At 42.0% G+C, this 23,217-nt stretch overlaps 1 protein-coding gene across 12 annotated transcripts in view; it reads left to right on the top strand.

Annotated features, from left to right (window-relative positions):
• Positions 1-23,217, top strand: part of LOC125760548 (cGMP-specific 3',5'-cyclic phosphodiesterase) — a 58,808-nt gene that overhangs the window by 27,636 nt on the left and 7,955 nt on the right. For all 12 annotated transcript variants that reach the window (XM_049420772.1, XM_049420777.1, XM_049420778.1 and 9 more), the window contains 8 exons: positions 3,986-4,238; positions 4,829-5,074; positions 5,152-5,417; positions 7,893-7,994; positions 8,420-8,770; positions 14,785-15,028; positions 18,110-18,201; positions 18,991-19,314. In XM_049420772.1, the coding sequence (XP_049276729.1) occupies positions 3,986-4,238; positions 4,829-5,074; positions 5,152-5,417; positions 7,893-7,994; positions 8,420-8,770; positions 14,785-15,028; positions 18,110-18,201; positions 18,991-19,314 (1,878 nt within the window). The remainder of the gene's footprint in view (positions 1-3,985; positions 4,239-4,828; positions 5,075-5,151; positions 5,418-7,892; positions 7,995-8,419; positions 8,771-14,784; positions 15,029-18,109; positions 18,202-18,990; positions 19,315-23,217) is intronic.

Here is a 23,217-nt window from a genome sequence, read left to right as displayed (position 1 = left end):
CGAATCGTTCGATTCCTCCATCCCATGGGTACGCTTCGGATTACAGCGTCAGTATTGGCCACCGGGTTTCGTTCTACGATGGAGGCGCCCAGTACTTGCTGTTTGCTGAAAGAAAGGAAAGCGTAGATAAAGAATCTTTTCCCTTTGTCTCTTTGCCACTACTACCACCGTCCACTAACAGTCACAGGGGTGGCTCGTTACAGACACTGGCGACACTCTGACATTCTGACATTCACCCCTCTGGAGTGCCCCTTGACCACTGTGTGTGGCAGTGTGATAGATGACACTTGTGCCGGTGTGCTTACACACTACTGTTGGATGGCCGAACGATGGCGAAAATGTGAACACTCGTCAACGCAAACCAAGACAATGCCTTTGAGACTTTTGCTTTCGGGATACAAAAGGAACAGAGGAATCTTTTCTTTTCCACTGTTAAAGATACCGACGTCAAGGACGTGCGGCTTGTTCTAGTCTCCATCATCTTTTCCACTGCTGCCGTTTATCGTGGGAAGAATGGACACCGTTAAAGGGTGGACACCTTTGTTTACGCGTCTATTCGTGGCTCGTCACCTCATCACAACACGTACTAGGTACGAAGTAATTGACTCGGTGGACAGAACCAAAGCTTTGCACAAGCCCATTGGGACCGGCGAGGGGAGGTTACTGGCGAACGTGCCGCAAACCCTTTCCATTTGCACGCGCGCGCGCGCTTTTTGGTCGTGTGTTTGCTTAACCACTTCCCGTTGACCTAGATTTACCACTGGAGCGAAAGTAAGGAAATGACACGGGGAAAAGAATGCCATAAACCCTGGAGACAATTTGTAATTCTAGCCCCATTTCTTCCTGCACTGCAACCGGGAAACGGACTGCCCGGGGTAGCCGTTTTACATGAGCCTGCGCGTATTCATGCACGAATGGCTAACGGGCTAGTGGGGCTAGTGGGATGGGGATGTGATGTTACAGCAACGCCACATAAATGGTGACCGTTGTATGCGTGGCGGCTCGATACGGTGAAAGCCACACCGGTGAGTTTCCGGTTGTGGAAATGTTAATGAGTTGCAGCGTTTAGCGCTAATTATTCGACAACTTCCAGTTTGGTAAACATTTGCGCTGCTATCCCCGTAGCCAGACGATTCGCAGATCGTTAGGCGTGCTGATAATAGCTTTTGCACTCGGCGAGGGATTAGAGTGTTTTATCCATTGGAGACAACAGGTTTTTAGTTCTTTTATTGTGGTGTGAATGTGTTTAAGATGTGCTTTCGAATAGTTAAGTTGAGGTGGACGATTATGGTCAAATTAGATGCTTTAACAATGTTTGTAGATATATTTTATGTTCTATTTGTTTTGTTTAAAACTGTTTAATTATTAAAACGTAATTTATAAGGAACTAAAAATAAACAAATAGGAATTGTTTTTTATTGTTTTTGATACAGTGGGTTACATAATTATAAGGATACTTATCGTTATATAACTATAGGGATAGTTACGAAAAATAGATTACAATATTCATTAAAAAAATGTTTCGCAACGTTGCAAGGATTTAAAGCAATATTTTTCGTATTGGATGTTACATTTTTCTGTTAATTTTATTATACTTTCTTACACCAGATCAAAAGTAGCTTCATAAAGCATAATCTTGCAATCTTTTTGAAACAAAAAGTGTTGTAAATTTTCATTTAGATAGTGGTCTAATGTTGTTCCGGGCAATATTGTTCCTGGGAAAATGTATGGATTTAACAGCTAAAATTACATTTGTTCAATTCAATTTGTTTTTAACAGCAACTTTGCCGGCTACATTTAAGACATTGAAAATTTTTAGACGGCTGAGCATTTGAACAGTGCTGGCGGTTTGCTTTAATTATAAATTAATTATTAACTTCCTCTCAGAAAAATACTTGACAAGAAAAGCTAAAACTTATTAAGAGCGGAAGTTAAAGAATATGAAAGTAAAAAAGATTCGTTATTTGTTTGATTCATAGCCTTTCACAAGCGACGAGACACGAAGAATAACAAAAGCGAATTTTAGGTTAACGTTCAATGTTTGTTGAATATAAAACATAACATAAAATTCCGAATGTTGCCTGCATCATTTTAAATATTTGTTTATTTTCATTTTCGGTAGCTGCAATGCATATTTTGAAGTGTAAAAATACATTTGTTTAAACTATCGTTTTAATATGTTAATATATGTTTTAATATTCATTCAATGAATGTAAACAATTTGACATATATTCCCATTTTCCCCACATCAAATTTTTATTTTTTTATTTATAAATAATTCATGATTACGGCTTTGACCATATTGTCAGCCTCAAAATGCTGAATTTAGTACAATTAACACCTGGCTTTTCCTCCTTGTCCTTTGCCTTATCCCGGACAAACTCGTTTCACATCAATTTGTTGCTTCATATTTATTTATGATTTATTTGGTTTAATAACGAACCTTTTTGGCTTTGTCTAAAAAAAAAACAAGTTATGTCAAAAAACAAGTAGTAATTACTGCTTGACATAATACTCTTTTAATGAATAATTATGAATAACAAAATATTCCTTTTATTTTTTGAGATTGACAAAATTTGAGTTGATAAATAAATATTTCTATTTACATATTCATTACTTAAAAAATGAATAAATATTATAATATTGATTGCAATAAAAATATCATCCAAACATCAACAATTCTTAGTTGAATTGATCATTATTTTAAACAAAACTTCTTACAACTATTTAAATTCTTCCAATTGTTGCGAAATCTTTTAAAAAACGGGTTAAAGAGAAACATAGGTAAATTAATATTCCTTAGCCTTACTCAAATCTCTATATAAAGAAGTACACAGAAACGAAGGAAAACCATTTCGTATGGTTTCCGTACCGTACCAACATCAATCATTCGGCACACTGCCAAAGGAAAGTAACTCAGCATAGAAATAACATTACATGTGAGCACGTTGTTAGGCCAATAAGTTCCATTCCGCAATCCACTCCAATGCTAACAAGCTCAACCATTACAAACCGGGTCGAGTGTTCGGTTTCGCCGGTTAAGCGAATGATCGTACCGGGAGAGAGCCGAACCGGACCGCAACCCCGAACTAAAGTACCAAATTAATAAACGAACACCGACAAACTCGGTTCCGGGGGACCGAGTATGATGCCCCGAGCAGTTACAGCCAGGCAGTGAGACAACAAGGCAAGTGCTTTTCTTAGCCGCCAAGGGAACGATTTGTTTTATTCATGAACAACATTCACTCGTTTTTCACCATCCCCACGGTGGGCTACCGGTTCCTTGGGTTCGGTCGATTACCGTGTCTGGGTGGAAAAGGCTTACGGAACCATAAGCGAGGCAATGCAAACATCAAACGTCACCCCCCTCACCGTTTTGTTACCGTTGCGGGCGGTTTAAAGCCAGTTAAAGGTATCTCGGGACGCACCCCGGTGGTGCTTCCGGTATCGTTTTTGTAGCGCTTTTGCGAAAGGTGAATAAGAGCTTAACCACGGTAACAATAACAAAATCACTAACACATTTAAATAAATAAAACAACAAAAAAACATCACTAACACATACACGCCAAACCACATTCCAACCGCATTGTTAACAGCTCGGTGCGTAAGCAAGGTGTGAAAGTGTAATCTGTTGAGCGCCACACCTCCAAACCGTGTCTCGTGTTGACGTATACAGTGAACTTGACTGTGGAGCAGAGGAACTTTAACCGATTTACTGACACACCGGCTGCCTAGCGCTTGACGGCGCACTGACAGGCGAGCATCATTTAAAATGCAACCAGCGATGAATACTAATGGTGTCTTCATTCTCCATTCACCAAGCACATCATCGGAGCACCATAAAGCCGGGTTTGTCCAACTTTGCCAATACATCGATATCGGCCCAGGCCGCTGTACGGGCGCTGACGTAATGTTTCGATTATGGTGGATCGGTTTTTGCTTATGTTGCTGTTTCGCTTTCGCTTTTTTTTTGTTTGCTTCGCAGAAATGTCGTTCGCCGACCTCCCGGAGCTCCATCTCCAACCGGAGCCATCTGGCCGATCTGGACGAGGGTGAACTGTTTATGGAGCTGATACGGGACGTGGCCAACGAGCTCGATATAGACGTGCTGTGTCACAAGATTCTGGTCAACGTGGGTCTCCTAACGCATGCCGACCGGGGTTCACTGTTCCTTGTCAATGGGCCACCCTCCGGGAAGTATCTAGTCGCGAAGCTGTTCGACGTAACGCAAAACACTCGTAAGTTGACTAATTGATGGGACATCAACCCATTAGGTAAGCGAACAGGTGTACTGATCGGAGGAGCGTTCGGCACTCGGGCGAGGTTCGGTGTTGACTTTTTAGGGGGACATCAATCTCGAGCGAGCATTGCCGAAACCTTGACGAAGAGGTTTCACATTTCTAAAAACCTCGCTACGGAATGATGCATTCGTGCTGTTTAGTGGCGATGGTTTAACTACCTGAAACGTTCCATTAAAGTTTATGTGAATAATTAAATCGTGTGCTGCAACGGACACGTTTCTTGCTCAGTAATTTATTTTAATTTCATTAAAATCCATTTAAGATATTGCTTACGTTAGTATCTTTTAGCGCGTGCCAGAAAAATAGAAACTATTTCCAACATACCTTTTGATGATTAAATATTAATTTAAAAATGGAGTTATTTCAATCATAATTTTAAATCAAATTTAAATCACAATTTAGAACAAAAAAAGCAAAGAACACATAAAGAGTATTTTTTTTTATAAAGCATATTAAATATCACATTCAATGCAATGTCTTATTACGCTTGTTCTTACTGTTTCCTTTACGAACGCAACATTTTACAGCTTTGGACGAAGCGGTCCGGCGTGCTAAACAGGACGAAATCATCATTCCGTTCGGCGTCGGTATAGCGGGAACCGTCGCACAAACGAACGAAACCATCAACATCAAGGAAGCGTACAAGGATCCACGCTTTAACAGTGAAATCGACCAGAAGACTGGCTACAAAACGAACATCATCCTGTCGATGCCGATCTGCAACTACGAGGGTCAGGTGATCGGTGTGGCGCAGATCATTAACAAAACCAATGGTAAGTGTGTCCAACGTGTGGCACATGGGATGGACGGATGGTAACTGTGCTTGTTTTTACGATTTAATGTGGCCCAGGTTCACCCGAGTTTACCGAGCGTGATGTGGAGATATTTCGCCGCTATCTCACGTTCTGTGGCATTGGCATCCAGAATGCACAGCTGTTCGAAATGTCCGTCCAGGAGTACCGGCGCAATCAGATACTGCTCAACCTTGCCCGTAACATCTTCTCCGAGCAGAACAACCTCGAATGTTTGGTGACGAAAATTATGACCGAAGCACGGGAGCTGCTCAAGTGTGAACGGTGTGCGGTCTTTCTGCTAGATCTCGACTGTGGGGAAGCGGTAAGTGGACGATACGGGGTTTTTTTTTCTGCTGGTGGAAATAATTGATTAGAACGTATAAAAGTTCCTAGTGAAGTAAAAAAAAAAATTCACAATGCCTAACAATAATGCATGGTAATTAAACTTTTGACCTTTGTTCAATATTCGCTTCATTGATCGTGTTTTGCCTTCGTATTACAAACCCACTGTTCTATGATCTCTGCTAACTCAAGTGTGCATGTTTAGATGACGACTGTAATCGAAACACGTTGAAGGTAATCGTAGTAATAACAACAAAGCTAAAGTATTCAACCTAATAGTTTCTCTCACAATGTCCTTGTCGTTAGAACTGCTACCGGCACGTATCAAACACATCGATCAAACATTTGCAAATTGCACAGCGCGATCGCCATTTGACAGCTGTCAGAGAAACGTCATTACAGCACGCTTAGTAATAGTGCCAAATAAAGAGCTTAACCTTATTTGTGTGCAAATTGCAGCGAACGAAAACACCTGACCAAACACGATTAGACCAGTAGGGCACTGCAAAAATTGAACCATGGCAAAATGAAAGTATTTGTGACATGTTGATAAAGCGCACATAAGCACGGTAGATTGTTTAGGCGTTTGAAATGAGTATTTCGTTCACATACATACATTTCTACACATGCCAATCGCTTTGTTTCGCCATTCGGAAACGCTACTCGTTGTTTTGGTAAACGATAAAACGCACCGGTAGTCACGTACGTACGCATCGCAATGTTCATTATGGATGGGTGTGCTGAGGCGTTGCTGACATGCACTGTTTCTATTTACAGATGCAAAAAGAAGACAACGCAATGGAAGAGAAAAAAGAAGCAAGACTAAGTTGGGCCCTTTAGCTAATTAGAGATTCCGGTGTCTTTTTTTCTTCTCTCTTATATCGGAAAGCCCAGCTAACGAACACTCGATAGTACGCCTCACACTCTCGACTGACGGGCTTAATCGTCAGCCTGGTTGAGTTACACTTCCCCACATGTGCTATAAAAGCCTGCCGTATTCCAGAGTACTTAAATAAACTAGAAAACTTGAAGACTTTCGCTCGTTTTGTATCATGAATAAGGAGAGAAGGAATTATTTATATTGATTGTTGCTGACAGCAACAAAACGCCAATGGGTTGTTGCTCCTTTGTGGCATTATCGAGAGTGGTCCTCCTGGGACATGAGTACACGCTATGTGAGGTGTATTGTTCTTCAATATGGCAATTCGGCACGTTGAACGATACATCGGTAGAATAAAATATGAGTGTTGGGACGCATCACGCAACTCGCACCTGTCTCATAAATAACGCTTCGCATTTTCTTTTATTGGTTCAGTTTTATTTTTCGAGGGACAAAATGCTGTCCAAGAATTCGTCTTTGTTTTGGGGAGCTTATAAGCTTACTCAAAATATTTTGAATTTTATTTTTTATATCATAAACAAAAAATTAACACGGAAAATTGCGGAAAATCCTATTAATCGTAAACATAAATTTCTAACTCAATTTTCCAAAATTAGCTTGTTTATACAACGTTTCTGTAGGAAAAAAAACCACACCATGCCTAATTAAAATGACTAAGCGCATTGATCCAACAGTTTATCTTATCACCAGCATAAATCAGATGGAAATCAAATCACATCATCTGCCATTTCCCAGCACCTTTTACCTGCGTAGGTTCAGCCTGATTGAATAAAGCTTTATGCGTCATGCCTACAGGATATAAAATCTCATTTTAGGGGAAATTGATAAGCGCACACTCGTGCCTCCCACTCGCATTACCGCACGCTGAAATGAATGTGCACTTTTCCACTGTGCTGATGATGAAAAAAACCGAAAATGAAACAAAAAAAAGAAAGATAAAATCAGACGAATACAACGAAAGCACATCCTGGCGTGGCTTCAATTATGCTGCAATGCACGCATTTATGTACGTGGGTTATACGAAATCGAATCGTAATTAAGAGCGACGAATGGGAAATAATTATTATTTTACCTTCAATTACAGTACGATGTTGGAATTTGCTGCATGATCGGTCAATTAAAATGCTATTTTCCGGCTACACCTTTATTTAATGTGGGTGGAACTTATTGTTTGATATTGGTAGTGGAATGAATTTTCGTTCATTTATTTTACTTTATTTAACAATTAAAAGCTTTTCGCAAATGGAGGCGCCTGGTCGCTTGTAGAATATCGACATCAATCTAGCAGAAAATAATACACGTGCACATTTGGCACACATTTTATACTACTTTTATCGTCATATTTGTACCTGTGAATGTTTAACTGTACGCTCCATCATAATCGAGATGAAAATCTGTTTCATATTTTACAATTTTTCACTGATTTTTATCGTTCGTTTTCCATTTTCCATCCACACCGGTACGCTTCCGTTTCGATCTCAACAAACTCCAACCGCTCGTTGGGATGATAAAATCGTGCGGAAACAAAAAAAACGACGCAACCACTACCCCTAGAACCACCTTGAACGGATATTGGAACGGCCGGAGAGGACTCATCAAACCGTTTCACGCCGAACGAGCCACAACGTGGACGTTGAAGATGTGCTTCAGCAGCAGGTTTATTCATTTGCCAAACACTTGAACCGGTAGCAATTTCCATAATTGTGCGCTTTTAACTCGCTTTCATTTGACTCGAATGTTTCCTCTTGGATTTTTTATTCATCGCTTTTTTTTGCTTGTTGTTGCCTGCATGAGATTTAGCTTTTCGTTCTGCAATCAGCAAGACTCAATGCAAAGCTTAAATCCCTCGCTATGAAAAGCTTGCAGTGGTTGTGTTGTGTGAAGTAAGCGAAAAATAAAAATGTGCTAAATTATTTAAAATTCACACAAGAGGAAACGTTCAGGCAAATAGAAGGGAAGGAGAACGAAAAAATAAAAAAATGATGGATTCCTACCGTTCACAACGTTTCGTTGGGAAAATTTGTTAGAAGATGGCTACAACGTTTACTTCCGATTTTTTTTATACAACACGTTTTCGCTAGAACACGATCTCGACACGCTTCACGATGATATTCGAGCTAGGCAGCAGCCATCAATCATCGGCCAACATTCTGCGACCGTCGGTGAGCGATCTGAACAGTTCGATGCTCGCCCAGATTGCGGAGTATGTCGCTGCAACGGGCGAAACGCTCAACATTAGCGATGTGCTCGAGTGGCTAAAGGATAAGCCAATCTGTCAGCGGCAAACGGTAGCACAACCGGTTCCGGCAGCGGATGGAACGGTAGCCACGACGGATTCCTTTGATGAGACGCAGAGCGTCAAATCGATTCTCTGCATGCCGATCATCAACGGCCAGAAAACGGTCATCGGTGTCGCTCAATTAATCAATAAGGTAACGATCAAATTAGACAGTGAACAGCTTCGCGAAATTTCGGATCGATTTTTTGTTGCGATATTTACCAAACAGGTTGTAGTTTTTCGAGGTTCCAAAATGTAAGAGGATTTATTCCATTTTTCTAGCCCTATTTATAAGTTTTTTCATGAGTGTTCCTATCGTGAGAGACCATCTCACTACTCACTATTTTCTCACTACTCACTTGACGAAACTAGCTTTCGTCAAATGGCCCTCTTGACGTCTACGCGTCAACATACTCCCCCCCATGACAGAACGTCATAAAGAAAACAAAACAAGTTACACGTGCTACTAAGCAGACGGCTTCGCAACAGGTAACAGACAAATTTTAGTTACTGGACGCGTAATTATACCTTTCGCCGTTTTCAGCTTCACTACACGCGTAAGCTGATCCTCTCCGGGATGTATTTCGACAATGCGTGCGAGGGGCCATCGGGTGATGGGAAGCGAATCGTCCACTAGGATGACCAGTCTGCCAGGTACTATCTCACTACGATTCACCACCTTGTTATCCTTCTGCATCTCCTGCAGATATTCTGTTGCCCAATGCTTCCAGAAGCGTTGAACAAGCAATTGCCAGCTCTGCAATTCGTCTAACGTGTAGGCCTTCAAGCGGGTGTAGTCGGGAACAGGCACCGCATGCATCGACGTGCCAATAAGGAAGTGCGCAGGAGTAAGCGCCGCCAGATCATTCGGGTCATCCGTCAGCGGCAACAAAGGACGCGAGTTCATTGCCGCTTCTATCTGCTGCAGAATGGTGCAGTACCCTTCATACGACAGCCTCGAACTGCCTAGGTGCCGATAGAGATGTCGTTTGGCTGTCTTTACCGCGGCTTCCCACAATCCACCGAAATGTGGGGCCTTAGGTGGGGTAAAGTGCCAAGTGATGCCCAAGTCGGAACATTTGGATGCGATGACGTTTTGTAGCTGTTCGTTCTGAAACAATTCAAACAGTTCATTAAGTTCGTGTGCTGCACCCTCAAAGTTTTTCCCATTATCCGAGTGTATATCAGATGGTAATCCGCGCCGGGATGTAAACCGATGCAAAGCGGCCAAGAATCCTGCAGTGGTGAGATCGCCAACCAGCTCCAGGTGAACCGCCTTGGTTGAAAAGCACACGAACACACACAAGTAACATTTAGTGGCAGCAGCTCTCTTGTGTGTTGGTTTGAGGTAAAACGGCCCGGCGTAGTCCACTCCGGTTACGGAGAACGGCCGGCTTGGGGTGATGCGTTGGTACGGGAGTTGTCCCGTTTGTTGTTGCGTAAGCGACGGATCTTGTCGTATGCAACGAAAACAATTCCTTACTATTCCTTTCACTAGACGTCGTCCGTCGAGTGGCCAATACTCCTCTCGTATCTGGGAAAGCAATAGTCTTCCCCCGCCATGCATAAGCTTTTCGTGGTAGTGGACTGCGATGAGATGAGCTAGCTTATGGTTCTTGGGGAGCACGATGGGATGCTTAGACTGGTAAGGAAGCTGTGCAAGCTTCAAACGCCCTCCCACTCGTACTATTCCTTCTTCGTCGAGAAATGGATTCAACCGTCTTAGAGGTGAGTGTTTTCCCACGGTTTCTCCTATTTTCAGTAGTCGGATTTCCGATGAAAACTCGTCTTGCTGCGCCAGTTTGCATAGTACGATTTTCGCTGCTTCGATGAACTTGGGTGTAATCGACAATGCAGCGGAGGTAAACGGTGCTGACGGTTGCGTACGTATCTTGTGTTTTGTGTTGTGTATAAAACGTGTGCAGTATGCGATTATGCGTAACAATTTGGTATATGACGACGACAAATTGAACCAAGGGTGAATGGTATGTATATTGGCGACTGCAGCACTCACCTGACGAGTTTCCATATCCGTTTCAGTAGCCAGTGATGGATTCGAAATAGGCCAGTTAGAGGCAGGTAAAGCCAACCAATCGGGACCACAACGCCACATCGAACTTTTCAGCATCTCAGCTGCGGACATCCCTCGGGACACCAGGTCTGCAGGATTCGATGTACCGGGAATGTGCTTCCATTGTCGGGGATGCGAATAATTCTGGATCTCAGCAACACGATTCGCCACGAATGTTTTCCAGGTGTTGGGTGGAGACGCAATCCAGTTTAGCGTCACAGTTGAATCCGACCAGAAAACCGATTCGGTCGCATCGATTTTCATCGCCCGTCGAACACGATGATGCAGATGTACTGCTAGCACGGCTGCGCAAAGCTCCAATCTCGGTAACGTAACACGTTTCAGTGGAGCCACCCGAGATTTCGACGCGAGCAGAGTCACTCGTACCTGTGCCTGCTGGTCCTCACAACGAGCGTAAATACAGGCACCATATGCAACCTCTGACGCGTCTGCAAATATATGGAACTGTATTTCAGAGTTAGGTAAAAGCACATAACGTTCACTTTTGAAGTCAGCCAAATCCTTCCAGTCGTCAGTAACCGATTTCCATTTGTTGCAGATATGTGCAGGAACCGGATCATCCCACCCGATTTTCTGCAGCCACAACTCCTGCATCAGCAGTTTCGCGCGTATGATGACTGGAGCGATCAACCCAAGAGGATCAAACATTCGAGCAATGTTTGACAATATGGACCGCATGGTGATGCTGGTGGTTTCCATTGTTACCGTCGACTCGAAACACAAAACGTCGAGTTCGGGCTTCCAAGCGATGCCAAGTGCCTTTACCGTCTCGTTCGGCGCAAACTGCAGCGATGACTGTGTGCCGATGTGTTCCACTGGTAAACCGGTAAGCACGTCCAAACAGTTGGATGTCCACTTTCTGAGCTCAAACCCTCCCTTGGATAGCAACTCAGATAGCTGCTGACGAAGCTTGCGAGCTTCATCCACGCTGTTGGCTCCACCAATGAAGTCGTCAACGTAGAAATTGTGTTTCAGCGCAGGTGTAGCAAGTGGATAATCAGCACCTTCATCTTCCGCCAGCTGCAACAATGTACGAGTGGCCAAGAACGATGATGGAGACAAACCATATGTCACAGTATTCAACTCGTACAATTCAATCGGCGAATGCGGTGAGAAGCGGAAGAAGAGGCGAACCAATTTTCGATCATCGGGATGCAAAATGACTTGCCGATACATTTTTGCAATATCAGCTACAACAGCGATCTTGTAGGTACGAAAACGAAGAATGATGTCGATGAGTTCATCCTGAATTATGGGTCCAACCCGTAAAGCTTCATTCAGTGAATGTCCAGTCGACGTTTTAGCTGAGCCATCAAACACAACTCTAACCTTTGTAGTGGTACTTGATGCATTAAAAACTGGATGGTGTGGTAAATAATAAGCAGCTGTATCGTCACATTCAGTGCTTATACGAGACATGTGCCCCAGTTCCAAATACTCCTTCATGAACGTTTGATATGATTCTCGAAGTGCAGGATCGCGTTCCAATCTCCGCTCAAGAAGCTCGAAACGACGGATGGCCTGTAATCTAGAAAGGCCGAGCTTTTGATCGAAGTCAGGCTGCTTTGGTAGGCGTACAATATATCTGCCGGTGTCGTCACGTTTGGTAGTGGTCTTGTAAAGGGTTTCACAATACCGTTCATCCGGTGAGTATGCGTCATTCACCGTTAAATCTTCTAATTGCCAAAATCGTTGTAGCGACTCCTCCAAAGATGCCATACAGACGACCCTATACGAAGCGTTGGAAACGGTTTTAGGTGCAGAACTTCCAACGGACGTTGCGCCGCTCACTACCCAACCAAAGACACTATTTATCATGACGGGTAGATGAGGTGCTGGATGGAACTGAGATGCATTCTCGAAAACTGTATGGTAATGACGAGCGCCAAGAATGATGTCAACGGGGGCAGCTTTATCGAACAACGGATCTGCTAAAGCGAAACCAGGTGGTATGGTCCAATCGTTGCGGTCAATATCGCGCGTCGGAATATTCGCAATCAAATTGTCTACGATCAACAACTCGGTGTTCACCGTAAACGAACTGGATCTAGAGACAATCTGGGCGTGTACGGATTCACGTACTGTTTTTGTAGATTGCCCAGCTCCAACAATAGTAATGTTCACATTACTTTTCTTTAAACGTAGCCGATGAGCGAGTCGATCGCTTATTAGATTCGGCTGCGATGCGCTGTCCAACAGCGCTCGCGCAGGATGAGCTATTCCGAAATCATCAATAATGTTGATCAACGCAGTTTGGAGTAAGACCTGCTCGGGTGCTTGCTGCAAAGCTGCTGCAAAAGTGCGTTGTGCGTTGTTGGTGGCTGTGTGATCTCTAGTGGTGTCGGGTGTGTGGTGCGGAAGTGCAGTAGTACTAGTGGTGTTGTGTACGTAGTGCAATTTCGTGTGGTGTGCCGCATTACAGTAACGGCATTTGTGCGGCGATGGGCAATCACGAGCCCTGTGATTCTCTCGCAGACAATTCAAACATAAACGCGCGGACATGGTAAAACGGTGACGCTCCTTCGGGTCCATCCCTTCGAATTGCGGGCATTTAAAAAGATAGTGCGCGGATTTGCATAACGTACAATTTGGCGTTTCATTTGATGTCGAAGCAAAACTGGCTTGGCGTGAAAAGGACATTCTCGGTGAGTGACTCAGGTCATGAACCTGTGACGTATGACGGTTGTTTACTAACAACGTCTCCAATACACGCATACGACGGTGAAGGAACGAAATTAAACTATCGTAACTCGGATCGGCGTTATTTGATGCGTGCTCTTCCCAATCGCGTAAGGTGATTATTGGGAGTTTAGTGCATAACAGATGCTCAAGAATGCTACCCCAAGTGTCCGTGTCTTCTCCCAAGTGCTGTAGAATCTTTTTATGCCGCTCAAATTCATCCACAAGATGGTGCAGTGTTGAAACGCTTTCCTTCTGGGCAGCAGGAATGGCAAACATTGCTTGCAAATGGCGTTTTCGCAGCAAATACTCGTTTGAGTATCGCTCGGTTAGCGTGTTCCATGCTAACTCATAATTAGCTGCACTTATGGTGATAGATTCTATCACTTGAGCCGCTTCACCTTTAACCGCGGCGCGCAAATAATGGAACTTTTGTATTGCCGGCAAATCTATGTTTGCGTGTATCAGGCACTCAAAGGTATCGCGGAATGTCAACCATTGCATATAATCTCCCGTGAATTCGGGCAGTGCAATAGTGGGTAGTTTGATGCCCTTTAACGGATTCAATCCGGTGCTCGTTTGTGGGATCGGAACTTGTTCTGATGGTAACTTAATCTGTAACTGCGATTGTACGTAGATCAGCCTATTCTCGAAATTCTCCCTTAGAGCAGCATTTTGCGCTATTTCTTCTGCAGTGGCAGCAGAATCTTCCAAACCTTGCTGAACACTTTCTAGATCAAGGCATAGCTTCTCGAACCTTTTTACACGTATTTCCACCTCTGCTTGGTCCCGTTCAGGAACGAAATCCTCCAAAAACTTCTCGTACCGCGAAAGAGACACCAACAAAATTGTCCGTCGGGACGCCAAGACAACGGGTTGCACGGGCATTGCGTAAGTGACTATGAGTGCGTGGGATTGACAGTGTTTTGCGTGCGGCGGCAAAATCAGCTGTGCGTTTCACAAAATCACGACGAATGTGATACGAAAGCAGGAAACGATGTTACGGTAACGGTGTGATGATCGAAATTCGCGATTAAAAACCAGGAGCAAGTACCATCCTGGTCACGGCACCATGAACAGCTTCGCGAAATTTCGGATCGATTTTTTGTTGCGATATTTACCAAACAGGTTGTAGTTTTTCGAGGTTCCAAAATGTAAGAGGATTTATTCCATTTTTCTAGCCCTATTTATAAGTTTTTTCATGAGTGTTCCTATCGTGAGAGACCATCTCACTACTCACTATTTTCTCACTACTCACTTGACGAAACTAGCTTTCGTCAAATGGCCCTCTTGACGTCTACGCGTCAACAGACAGTATTCCGCTTAATTGTTGCACATCAACTAATTTACGGAGTTCTCGTTTTGGTTTCCTTTCTTCCTCAACAAAAAAAAAACAGCAAAATGATCTACAATTTACCAACTGTGATATCTCCATCTTCGAGGCGTTCGCCATCTTCTGCGGGCTCGGCATCCACAACACGCAGATGTACGAGAGTGCCTGCAAGCTGATGGCGAAACAGAAGGTGGCACTCGAATGTTTATCGTACCATGCGACCGCTAGTCAGGACCAGACACTGAAGCTGGTCAACGATACCATCCAGTCGGCCGAAGAGTACAAGCTGTATAGTTTTAAGTTCATCGGTAAGTATAATTCTTGGGGTGAGATTTCTGGTTCGCTTCCATTTGCCCCGCAAATTCACGTCTAATAAAGCTGTACGGGCGCCTGGTCACCCTCGCTGATCGATTTCAGTGCATTAGGCGAACTAATTGGATTGTAGGAAACTGTCGGTTTCCCAAAATTCTGACTTTCTGCTGGTCCCCTCAGAAACACCAACCGCATGGAATTGAGGATGAAACGAAATCCGATTTATTCGGTGCTGCGAGCTTGCATAATGATGTAAATTAATATTTTATGCGATTGTTTCGTGCGGCGTCCGAGCACCTGTGGCATTCGTGTAGGAAACGACCAAATGGATGACCGCAATCAAGACGATTCGGTTTCGTTCCCGGTCAGCGGTCATTTATGTTGGGTGGCTCAGCTTACAAACGAGCGGTTTGACTGCCGTTTGTAGAAGAGAATGATGGGCGCCGTAAGCCAGAAGGTATTCGCTTTTATTCAGATCAGTTTCTCGTTTGAGAGTTCAAGCTAAAGGGAAGAAAAAAAAGCGAACTCGCCCTTACACAACCGATACGGAATGCTAAACGCTTCCGTAAATGAGAATGAATGTTCGACCCTTTGTTCGACCGGAACGTTTTCCCCGGAACGGGTTCCCGATTGATTGTTCGCGTCGGTTGTACTGTCCGTTCGACCAATGGGGAACAGGGAATGGGAATGATTGCTGTTGCTCCCCAGTATACGGAATCAATGCTCTTTGAGCTTCGGGGAGGGTTAATGGATTTTTAGCGCTTCACATTGCACAACGCTAATTGGAAAAGCACACATATCGTCGGTGTGTTTTATCCCGTTCTGAATTCCGTACGTGCTTCCCTTGGATCATCAGCGATGATGCTGGGCATTTGGGTTACGCTGGAGGTAGTCCGTGACAGGGCGCCCTCGGTTCTATCAGCGAGGTTAGCATAATTAGTGAAACAGTACGGAATATCGGAACAAGTGTAGAACACGCCAAAGTGCTTCTTGCTTTTAGTAGAAAAAAGGGCCTCTAACGATGGTACTATAGACCTGCCCTTTAGTACCAAGGCATGCTTGTGGAATCTGTTACGATAGTGAGTTCATTCGGATATCGACTTCGACCGTATGGCTACCGAGTAGGAAAACAGATGATGGTGTCTGATGCAACCAGTGAATTCTTGCTCACTCCAACAAACGGATTTGTTGAGCAAGGCAAAGATCTCGCTCCCTTAAAAACACGGAAACGAAAGACGGATCGTTCGACACGCGACCCCCCTCAAGGCATGAGAGAGGTCCATGGTATGAAGGGAATTTAATCACGATCACACATTCATCAAGTACTAGGCGGTGCTGAATTTTTCATGAGTTCCTATCATTCTTCACCAATGCCCTGCCATTCTCTTTATCGAAATCGCTTTCGGTACGTGTTCTCCACCTCCAGCTGGAGCATATCACGCTGGACACGATTTGATGCTTTTTTTTCTTCCGGAGCCGCTCATACCGATGCTGGTGGGAGGTGGCCCGTCTGACGAGGTTTGAATTTCTATTCGAATGTGTACACCGACGTGTTGCTACGGCTTTGCGTGATCTAAGGTCGGGGTTGTATTTTATTTGGGGTGCAAGTTGAGGTGTGATGTGGTAGCTGGCAAAAAGTAGGAAAAGCAACAAACGGAAAACAAAATAAAAACGCGATACCTGCACAACCAGCCTACAGGCTAGTGGTGCAGCCAAATAGACAAACAGATGCTAAGCAACTGTCACGTCGTTTATAAAAATATATATAATTTTTTTTTGTTCCTTCCCTTCCCAAATGCCCAGTCTGGTGGATATGATATATTGTTTTATCTTCTTAATATCCCCGGGGCGTGCGAGATCAAATGCTAGCTGGCTTAACGTGGTACTTAAAATTTATTTCTGTACTCACGTTTGTTGTCATTATGGAACAGTTGCTTTGAGGTGGATGTTATGTTTTGAATTATGTTTCGTTTTGGGAATGCACTTTAAACCCAAAACAAAATATTTGAAAAACATTGTTTGTTCGATAAATATAATTTATTTTTCTTATTTTTATTTATGTTGAATGATAACGGCAATAGCATTAATTGAATTGTTTTTTTTTTTAAATAAAGCAAACTGGAATGATTTGTTTATTTTATCATATTGTTTGCTCATCTTAATTAATCTTGACATAGTTTCTTTGCATATATTGTAAGCTTAAAAAATTGAAACATCTTTAATTTTTGCGATTTTGTGAAGATTTTTTGTCCAAAATGATAATAATTTTTAAGCCAATCCAAATGGCACCTCATGCTTATCCAAAACTAAGGAATATTTACAGATATTTTACTATGTGACATAAAGTATCAAAAGTGCTTATATATTCTACAAAACCGAGATTTCGATGCAGCCAACACACTTTGCGAAGGAAAGTCAAAAACGATCAAACCCTCTATACTGATGGGAGCAGATCGGAATCAACTACTATGAGTTATTTAAATTAGGCGAAATTATCAATCGAGATCGCTAGCGACCAATTAATGAGAATAAATGATGTCAAGCAGGAGAAAACCTTTTCCGAAACGGTAGAATGGGTTATTGTGTCCCTCCCGCTTAATTCTTCCATTAATAAACTATCAGAAAATCACATGCTCCGTTTGAAGGCACCTGATTAAAAGTTCCTATAAACACTATAAAAACATCGAAAATTGACTTGTTTTATTAATTGCCTTCAAAGAAAGAGAATTTTTTAATAAAGTAATCCAAAATTTGAATGAAAAGGGAGAAATAGCCGTAACAGACGATGGCAAAAATTTACATTGGTTTTGATTTTAAAATGATAATAATAAAAAAATATATTTTTGTTTTTGCTTCATATGGTGCAATCTTTCAAACCAAAAATTGATCCAAGATGATCGTATTCAGTTCCAGAATAGGATCTGCGTTAATCTTATTTAAATTAAACAAGTTCCAGGAACTTCACTCCGGAAAAGGGACCCTTGGGAAAAGAATGCAATTTGTACTATGATGCTGTTTTGCAAAAAAATAAAAATCCTAACCCTTTCTTTTACGTTCTCCCTCCATTTTCGTTACAGACTTCGATCTCGACGACGATGATACATGCCGGGCAGCGGTGCGGATGTTTCTACAATGCAATCTGGTTCAACAATTTCACATTCCATACGACGTAAGTGGCAGTTTTATTGGGTTCCAATCCTTTCACTAGCGTTCTTTTGCGTGCTGAACGCTCCTTAGTCGACTGGGGCCAAGAAAATCCAATCGTTCGAACTACGGATCGTTTTTACCATACGCGTCAGTCCATCTATGTGTTTGTGTTGCGTAAAGATAGTAATACCGGAAGGGGAAGTATCGCTTTTTTTTGGGGGGACGGGTAGGGGTATAAATTTATGTGCCCCCGGTAAAATACGATTACGAGCTTACTACCTCTTACGCTGTCCGCTAGACTGACGCGGGTTAGGTCAGCGTTTTGATGCGTTGCGAGTCTCACCCATATCGACCTCGTTCGAAAGCTGATTAGAGCCAATCGTAAATCTCCATTCGTTAGGATACCGAAAAGTGGATCTTATTTCAGTGAACTCTAGTGGTGAGGATGAGAGAAAGTGTGTTTTGTTTTTTGTTTCTATCTCTCTGCCTTCGTTCGTTATGTCATGTGCTTAAGTTAGCCAGGGATCAGGATATTTGGACATTGAACGTGATGAAAACCGTTCTAACCCAGACTCGTACACAAACCAGCCCCTGTTCTGACGCTTTTTCCCTGCTTTGCCGTGCTGTGTTTTTTAATTACATTTCCCCCTATACTGGCGCAACGATGGTAAGCCGCTTTCCGGCGACAACGCTTGGGAACTTTGAGCTGGGAAATTCAAAAGCTTCCACGCACGGTGGTGACATGATGGGTACCGCTTATGCCCCTGGTGGTTTGTGCTTCACGTTGCTTTTTTGTTCCTTACTCTCCCAGGTCCTATGCCGCTGGATACTGAGCGTGCGGAAGAACTACCGTCCAGTGAAGTATCACAACTGGCGCCATGCACTGAACGTGGCCCAAACCATGTTTGCGATGATGAAAACCGGCAAGATGGAACGCTTCATGACGGATCTGGAAATTCTCGGTCTGCTCGTTGCGTGCCTCTGCCACGATCTCGACCACCGTGGTACGAACAACGCATTCCAATCAAAAACCGATAGTCCGTTGGCCATCCTGTACACGACGAGCACGATGGAACATCACCATTTCGATCAGTGCGTGATGATACTGAACTCGGAGGGTAACAACATTTTTCAGGTGAGTAGTAATGGCGCTTCTACATCGGGTTGTGTTTGTGTGTTTGTGCCTCCTGACTCTTCAGTTGTTTGTGGTAGAATGGGAGGGATGATTTCTGTTTCCAATTAGGGAATTTTTGTGCAACGAAACGAACCCATTGCGGAAAAGTCAAACATGATCAACGAGAGGGTTGGAAAAGAAATCACACGCAAATACCTTAAAAACTGTGGAAAATTTAATATAACTAACATTTAGTTTTCATCGTGTTAGTTTTTAGTTAGATCAAAAAAGTTTCCCTGTATATTTTCTCTGTTTGCTATTGGTTTTAACCTAATCTTGTAATAAAAAAATAACAAAAAATTTAAAATAAGTAAACATTTTTAGTACTTGAAGTTTGAAGCAGCGATGTACAAATCATCTCGACTCGCAGGCTGAATTCCATGTAAAGTCGTTCTTAAGGCAAGACTTGCTGGATTAGGGGGACTCAGTCGGAAAGGGATTGTGGGGGGTAATGTCATGAAAAATAAAAACAATGAATTTGATTTTTGCATGCTTTAGATAACAGTAAAAGTGCTCCATTCTCCTTCGCGGGCCACGTTTGTTGGCCTCCATAAGTTCGGCATGTCAGGTTTAAAACATGTGTAAAACTCTTGTGTTTACAAAAGAAAATAAACTAAACATTTTCCTTTAATCAGAGACAGGTTTTCCTATAAGCATACTTAGCGGCCGCGGGAAACCGGGAACACCGGAACCTAACGAATTGGTTCTGGACATTGGCGAATAAAGCGATATGCAAACTTAACTCCGTTCTTATCGTTAATAACGTTAACTTATCGTTAATAATAGGGATGGCTCTTTATTGGTCGAATACTTGTCGCCTGAGTTCGACTCCTTTCGATGGTTGCTTCACTACTGCTTCTTCTAGCCGTTTCGGGACGTATTTTAAAAGCCTAGCCGCAAGCACAGGGTGTTTCTCATTTTGATACATTTTTCCATATATTTTTGTTCACAAGCCCTCCTTCATCGTTAGAGTTGTTTTGGGAGCCCCGAGGAATAGCAGTTAGGGTCTCCAAAAAAAAGACTCCTTATACAGAACTTTTAAAATCAAATAACCACACGATCAGCCCTTTGGAAATTCGGATTCGCGCGATCGGTCATAGTGGATCAATGCAATGGGGCCCCAACTATCAATCAGCCACAGGGCCTCCGAGAAGATCCGCTTGATCCGCCACTGTCTTTCATTATTAGTATAGCTAGTCTGACTATTAGTATTAGAAACGAAAAAAACATATCGTAGTTCATTACGAAAATTCTGACATTTGTACAAAAACACATAAAGTTTATGCTATGCTTCCTTGTAAATATTCAACTATCAATATAAAAAATGTAGATTACCATTCTATTGATAACAAGTTTATTGCAACAATCATTGTAACAAACTTAAAATGCAAAACAGTTTATCAAATTTTTCCATAAATTTATTGTATTTCATTTCGACCTTTACTCTACCAAGTACACAACATAATGATCCGATTTGCATCAGTTCAACAGATTTTTTGTTCCATTTTTTTTTACTTCGTTATCAAAACGGTTCTGGCATCGATCGGTTAGCATCGTTAGAATTTGAAACCCGCTCGTTACAGTCGATTGGCAACGAAATGTGCTAACAATTTAGTGCCTCAATTGGTTATTAATTTCGTACTGCGAATCGCACCTGCGTTCCCGGTACCCCTTTCCCTCTTTCAGCGCTATCAGCCAACGGAGCATAATTTATTATTCTCAAATTTTGTCATTCTGCCATTACCAACATACCCGAATCGTCATCGTTGTTGTTGCTGTTGTTTTGGTTCTCTTCTTCAACTCGATCTGATAACGTACGCACACACCGGTAGAGAGAAAAAAATACAACTGGCAAACAGAATGGCAGATCAAAAATCGATATAATTCGTATCAAATTTGCTGACAGCTGAAGACGAGCGGCTGAGCGTATAACATTGGTAACGATGTCTAAATGCTAGGGGAATCTCATTTGCTTGCCAACGGATGGGAACAGCAAAAAAAAATCGTATCAAATATCATATTCTTCTGTGAACGGTGCTTTTATTTTTTTGTTTTATTTCGTTTTGCCATTTTCAAAAACCGAACCCTCCTCAGCTGGATCGTAAAATTGCAAATACATTCGATGGCAAAAATGGAAATGGCACATACGCACAAATATACGCCACAACCGGTACCGGTTTCTCCATCCAGTATGTCAATGCAATAATACCATCATTCTTGTGAAGATATTATTGCCACCGTTTTTTTATGCCAGCTACGTTCCAAAAGCATCCCAAAAGTTCCGGTTGCCTGGAAAACAGATCCTTCACTGAAGTAATTTTAAACCGATCCATCGCATCGAAAACAACGAGAATTAATAGCGGATTGAGGTTTGGGTGCAACTTTTAAGCCAACGATATTTGCTTCTTCCGGAAGGAAGTTACACGATTGATGGGTGAAGATAAAAATAAGTGGCTCACGAGCCTCTCTTTTGTTTTAGCCGCATTGTTGCCGCATTGTCAGTGGAAGAAAAGGTGCATTGGGTTGTAAAAATACATCCACCGTTTTTTACTTGCAATGAATAAGTAACGAAAAGTCAAAAGGCTGTGTGTGTTTTTGGTAGCCTTTTTTAGCTCATTGTGTTTCCTTTTGTTCTATAGAATCGGTTCCGTACGGTGTGCAAGCACACTGCACACAATAACGCGCTCCGGTTAATAAAAGAAAACATGACAATACATAATTTTTTGACCTGAGGGGTGCGACACAGGAAACGAACCGACGTGAAGTGATGCACATAAAATGGCTGTAAAGAAACATTAACAAAGGCAAATAGTGAGCAAAAGAAGGTTGATAAAGAAACGTGCTATGCATTATTTCTACTTATTCTGGATAATTCCTGCTCGTTGCATGGAGACAATGGATTTTTGTTTTTTAAGTGTCGAAACGAGACAAATGAATTGCATTTAAAGAACATTGCATAGCTTAAAAAATCTATAAATTGATCAATTGTTCATCGTAATTTACCATTTTTATGATGTTAAATAGAAGAGATATTGAGATTTTTTTTTGAGTCTTGTCTACCAGAAATGGTCGGCAATTGGTCGTTATGCCAAGAAAGAAGAGAAGTTGTTAAGATGTATTTCTTTACAAATTTCTCATTATTTTATAATACAATCATTATTTTTTAGTAACCGAGTATGCCCGGGATAAGGCAAATCACAAGGAGGAAATGCCTTGCGAAAATTGTAATTACTTCAGCCCTCTGTGGCTGACAATACGGCAAAAGCCGTAATCATGTAATAAAATAAAATAAAAATAAATTATTTTTTAGTAGAATGGTCACTTTCTGTACATTCTTAGACCATCAATATCAATTGAATGAAACAAAAAAAAAATTAAAAATAAAATCAATAATTGAATACATAAATAGATAAGCAACAATTCTGTTGCTGAAACTGGGTTTTGATGGTAACAGCATTTTTTTTTATTCAAATCGCTTGAAACCAATAAAGTTATTGATCTGGATTGTTATTTTAAATAAGAGTTTTTGATAAGCTAGTCTTAAAAAAAGTTCTGTAAAAAACACAAGGACATTATTGACTGTTATTTCAGATCGATTTCACATCACTAATAAGTGATCTACCGCTGGGTAAAAATATCTTTGTTTTTTGGGTATTTTCTTCTTTTTTTTACCCAAGTAAATATCGGGTATTTTCGAACAAGAAAATTAGATGCCACTGATCAAGGTATTCAACAAACATCAGAACAAAAAATGAACGCCAGTGAGTTAATTTATGAGACAGCCGTAAAAATGGGAATTAACGCAATATGGTGTTATGACATTTAGCCATGTATCGAGAACGCGAGGATGTGTACAATAGTTCT

This window comes from Anopheles funestus, chromosome 2RL (genome assembly GCF_943734845.2).
Source record: "Anopheles funestus chromosome 2RL, idAnoFuneDA-416_04, whole genome shotgun sequence".
Lineage (NCBI taxonomy): Eukaryota > Metazoa > Arthropoda > Insecta > Diptera > Culicidae > Anopheles > Anopheles funestus.
The sequence above is the reverse complement of the archived record's forward strand: the minus strand, read 5'-3'. Positions and strand labels throughout refer to the sequence as shown.